General features: G+C 42.7%; 1 protein-coding gene across 1 annotated transcript; it reads right to left on the reverse strand.

The window, feature by feature from the left end:
- Positions 1-913: 913 nt before the first annotated feature.
- LOC122642641 lies at positions 914-3301 on the reverse strand. Its single transcript, XM_043836177.1, has 3 exons — positions 2614-3301; positions 2330-2515; positions 914-1375 (listed from the first exon to the last, which is right to left on the reverse strand). Exons 1-3 carry the CDS (start codon positions 3181-3183, stop codon positions 1079-1081), a joined length of 1053 nt encoding a protein of 350 aa, XP_043692112.1. The 5' UTR covers positions 3184-3301; the 3' UTR covers positions 914-1078.
- Positions 3302-4382: the final 1081 nt, after the last annotated feature.

Here is a 4382-nt window from a genome sequence, read left to right on the forward strand (position 1 = left end):
AAACCCAACAATCCACACAGAAATAGGGGGCTTCAAAGGGGTAAGGGTATAGTTGCCGGCAGCGGCAGTGGGCATGAGCCCCTGCTGTTCAATTGCCTTCTCCTTCTGCTCGCGGGTTTGAGACTTTGAGATCTCACAGATCAGCATCGCCCACAGAGCAGGCCCACCATTCATCAACACCCCACAAGAGACCAGATCGAGCAGTCCATTTCCTTCTTTAAACTTAGCCTTGCAGGACTGAGCCTTCGCCATCGCAAAAAGGAAGGTTGTTTGCCAAAAATAGCAAGAAACCCCAATATACCTCAAAACGGAGATGAAGAGCTTCAAGTGTAGATGGAGGGAGAAGGTAGCCAAAGTGGGAAGAGGACGGCAATGATGTGGATGCAAGGGAAGATGGAGGGAGATGAAGTGAAATTGAAGGGAGATGAAATGAAGGTGGGTCATCTGTCTATTCACCATAAGTAGGCCTCTAGTTTGTGCCTTAAGCACCATGTGCTCAGGCAACAGCAACGGCAACCCCACAGCCTCAAACCAAATCCACCAAACGTGGGAAGCGAAACAGAGGAGACTACAAGAGGGACGAGGGGCTGGGTGATGGGGCAGGAGCGAGGTGGCCAAAGGGGGCGATGATTGCCATCCCCAGGCCGGTGTGTCATCGTCATCATCGTCGGAATCTTCTTCGGTGGCAAGTCCGGTGAGCATGATGGAGAAACTGTTGAGGAGTTGGTGAGGAGAACACGCACTAGGCGGAGACAGGCACACGCACAGAGGCGGAGATTGGCATGCACGACGGCGGAATTGGTTTAACAGCGGCAAAATAACTCGAAACCCTAGCTTTCCTTACATTCTTGAGATATAAAAACAGCTATTTTTTATCATCTGAGAATGCGAAATTGACTTAGAATGCATACCAAATACTACATTTACTTATATCGATTATCGATTCGAATTACCACAAGCACCATATACATACCAATTGTTCCCCATATTACATAGTCTGTTTCTTCCCAATTCCCATGCCTTCTTTTAAGCCTATATTGTCTTGGATGTATAACTTCTTATCTGATTAAGATTTGATTTACGAATAAGAAGTAATTCTACAGCTGCTATTATACACCTGGGTATGGTGCAGCTTATCATATCTACGATTTAAGACTAACAGACACTCAGCATGGTGATGGAACCTTGGCTTTATAAGGTCCCAAACAACTCGAAAACTTGAGCTCAACCTCATTTGGATGATCAGTTGCAGTCCTTTTCCAGACTCGAGCATGTCTTCCATGGTCCTACCAGCTCCATACATTGCCTTATTGCTTGTCCCTACATACAATGGGACCATCGTCGGACCGTCGCTCTCGGCATACAATTCCGGTCCCTACAAGTTAATTTCCAAAACCATGAAATAAAAACATGGGCAAGAGTTCCATGTGGGGGAGCGTGGTTCCTGCACACACTGGGGCCTATGAGAACGCACATAACGACATCAATAGGAGCATCATTACTGCCTTTTATATGGGGTAGGGTGGTCATTTCGCCCTCATCTGTCTGTGCGCAGGGTGTACACTCCCCCCCCCCCCCCCCCACAGAGAACATTTCTCTTAAAAACATATAAGCAATATATATAGAATAGAAGAAAGAAGGGGTGTCAATTTCCAACCCGAACCGGTCGGATCGATCAACGGGAAAAACCGAACCAAAACTGAACCTAGAAAAAACCAATAAAAAGCTGCAAGAACTGGAAGAATCGATAAAAAATCACCGTTCCATTATTTTTAGGGTGGGGGGGGGGTTGAGGAGATTCTCAGGCCACTGGTGATGTGACCAGGGTCCTATCAACAAACTCCCTTATTGACGAATTTAAAAATACCATTTTTCTTAGTACTTTGACGGTACTAATGGCCACGGGCAAGGGATTCTTATTCATCAAAACTTGGTCCTTTTATGTTTTTTAAATGTATATATGAAAATCAAAATTGAACCAATGCCTAATAAGTCGTTAGGCCAGCCTGATAAAAAGCTGAACCAAACCAGATTAAAACCAACTTCGGCTTAATGGTTTGCTTTTGGTTTGAACCAGTAACAGACCAAAACCGGTTCAACCAGACTGAAATGGAACCAGACCAACCAATTGACACCCCTAGAACAAAAGATGCAAAGATTGATCCAAAGCTGGCCGGCCTAATCCAACTTGTGCTAGCTAGAGTGGTTCTAGCCTTCTAGGTGCCATTGATGGTGTGATGGAACTCAGGCCCAAATTTAGATTGGGGCCCAATTTCAAGCCCAGCCCAATGTAGTTGAACTTCATTATAGGAATCTAGGAGATGTGTACCTGTGAGCTTCCAAAAATGAAGCGCCCAAATGACATATCTATGATAGGAGGTTGAATGTGAAGTCCAAAGAGCTTAGATTTATTGTCAATCTGTAATTTCATGGAGCAATTGCAGGTGAGAATATTGGTTGTAACACCAGATCCATCCACCCCTTCTCCTAGCCCAAATTGTTGTATTCCTGCCATCTGCAACAAAACTAATCTTTTTTTATCAACTGCAACTGAAATGGAGTCTTTATTTAGACAAACAAATTCAAGAATTGGTGAAATCTGATGGGTAATACCTTGAGAGACATTTTGGGTGGAGGAGGCTTAGTTGCCAAATAGAAAAGAAGCAATGCAACTCCCAAGCTCAACATAAACCTCCAACTAATCTGGAGAAAAATCCAGGCACAAGAAGGAGATGTACCAAAAGAGAAAAATCTCCAAAACCCATGTCTTCTTCCATCTACAATTTCATCATCATCGTCTTCATCAATTATGTCTGGTTTTTTTTCATGTTCCACTTCCTCTACATAATTGATCAGACAAGTTTCACCATTCTCAGTATCAATCCCTTGACTCTGATCACCATCATAGGAAAGCTTCTTCTCATGGAGAAGGAATGAATTGTTGGAACCACGAGATGAAGAGTAACGTGCGAGCAATCGGGCAACTTCTCGATTTGGGTTTCTGTGATTGGGATTGAAGTTCTCAGATCGATATGGATATGGAGATAGTAAAGTAGACTCATTGTTGCGAGAGTCACTATTGGCATGTGAAATAGCTGATGGGCTCTGTACATAGTACACTGCCAAAGGGTATGTGCTATACAGAGCTTCTTGATCTTCTCCATCAAGTCTCTGATGAGCCATGAATACCAAAGAGAGAGAGAGAGAGAGAGAGAGGTGCTCTGTAAAGGGTCCAGGGAGGGGGTTATAAACAGGGGAGGATAAAAAAAGAGACGTTGCTTTCCTGGCGGGAAAGTGGGTCACTGGCTTAACCTTGGAAGCAATCCCAAGGGCCCAAGGAAGCTAAGGTGAGATAAGAGCCAGGCAAAGTGGATGGTCAGACCATGACCAACCAGTTGGACCATCAGCTGAAAATGATGAACAATCTGTGGTTTTTATGGAAAATGTCTGGTTTGATCTGGTCTGGTCTGGTCTTCGGTTGGACCAAGGCACTAATAAAGTCCGGGATTTAAGGGACAGTCTTCTCATGCATTTTGCTTTACACCGATTTTTCACGACTGAGGAATGATGGCAAAGCTAGCATGCTTTTGCAATTTTATTGATTTCTTCCTAAATAAATCCCTCTCTCTCTCTCTCACACACACATTTAAAAAACCCAATACAGTGCTTGTATATATCTTTTGCAAAAATCCCTCTTTCTCTCTCTCTCTCTCTCTCTCATTTAAAAAACCTAATACAGTGCTTGTGTGAACTTCATTGCATTTGCAAAAGATAATAGCCTCACTAGGTCCCACCCAATACAGTGCTTGTGTGAACTTCTTTGCATTTGCAAAAGATGATAGTCTCACTAGGTCCCATGAGAGAGAGAGATCAAAGGACATAATTAGGGAGGGCAAGTCTTTGCTTAAAAAGATGGTTTGAAACTTGAAGGGATTTCAATTGAATTTTCCTTCCTTCAAAAGAGGAGATGGATTGATATTTAAGGGTTTGATTTATGGGAAATGATTGAAAGGTGAGAGTGAGAGGATAGATCATAAAATGCCTTTTTTTTTTCTTTACTTGCCCAAGAGAATATCTTATAAATGTCTATTGGGTTCTTTCCAAAAGGGTCAATAAAATAAGAACTAACCTGGAAAGTTATTAACTCTTGACTACCCTTTTCCCCCACCAAGTTTGTTTTCCTGTCCATAGAGAATATTTAGGAGGAGAGAGAGAGAGAGAGATGCTTACTTATAGTTTATCCCACCAACATAGGCAATTAACAAATAATGTATATAGGAAATGATGACCTTCACCAACATGCCTAAAAGAATAATTAGGACTCATAATAATGCCTCTAAATCATAGCAAAACAGCCATTTTAGCCCTTTTCATAATCACAC

The sequence above is a fragment of the Telopea speciosissima genome, chromosome 10 (assembly GCF_018873765.1).
Source record: "Telopea speciosissima isolate NSW1024214 ecotype Mountain lineage chromosome 10, Tspe_v1, whole genome shotgun sequence".
Lineage (NCBI taxonomy): Eukaryota > Viridiplantae > Streptophyta > Magnoliopsida > Proteales > Proteaceae > Telopea > Telopea speciosissima.

Coding starts and splice junctions, on each gene's coding strand:
- LOC122642641 (XM_043836177.1), bottom strand. CDS start 3,183: ATGGCTCATCAGAGACTTGATGGAGAAGATCAAGAAGCTCTGTATAGC. Junction 2,516..2,613: donor CACCCAAAATGTCTCTCAAG/GTATTACCCATC, acceptor GTTTTGTTGCAG/ATGGCAGGAATACAACAATT. Junction 1,376..2,329: donor TCATTTTTGGAAGCTCACAG/GTACACATCTCC, acceptor ATTAACTTGTAG/GGACCGGAATTGTATGCCGA.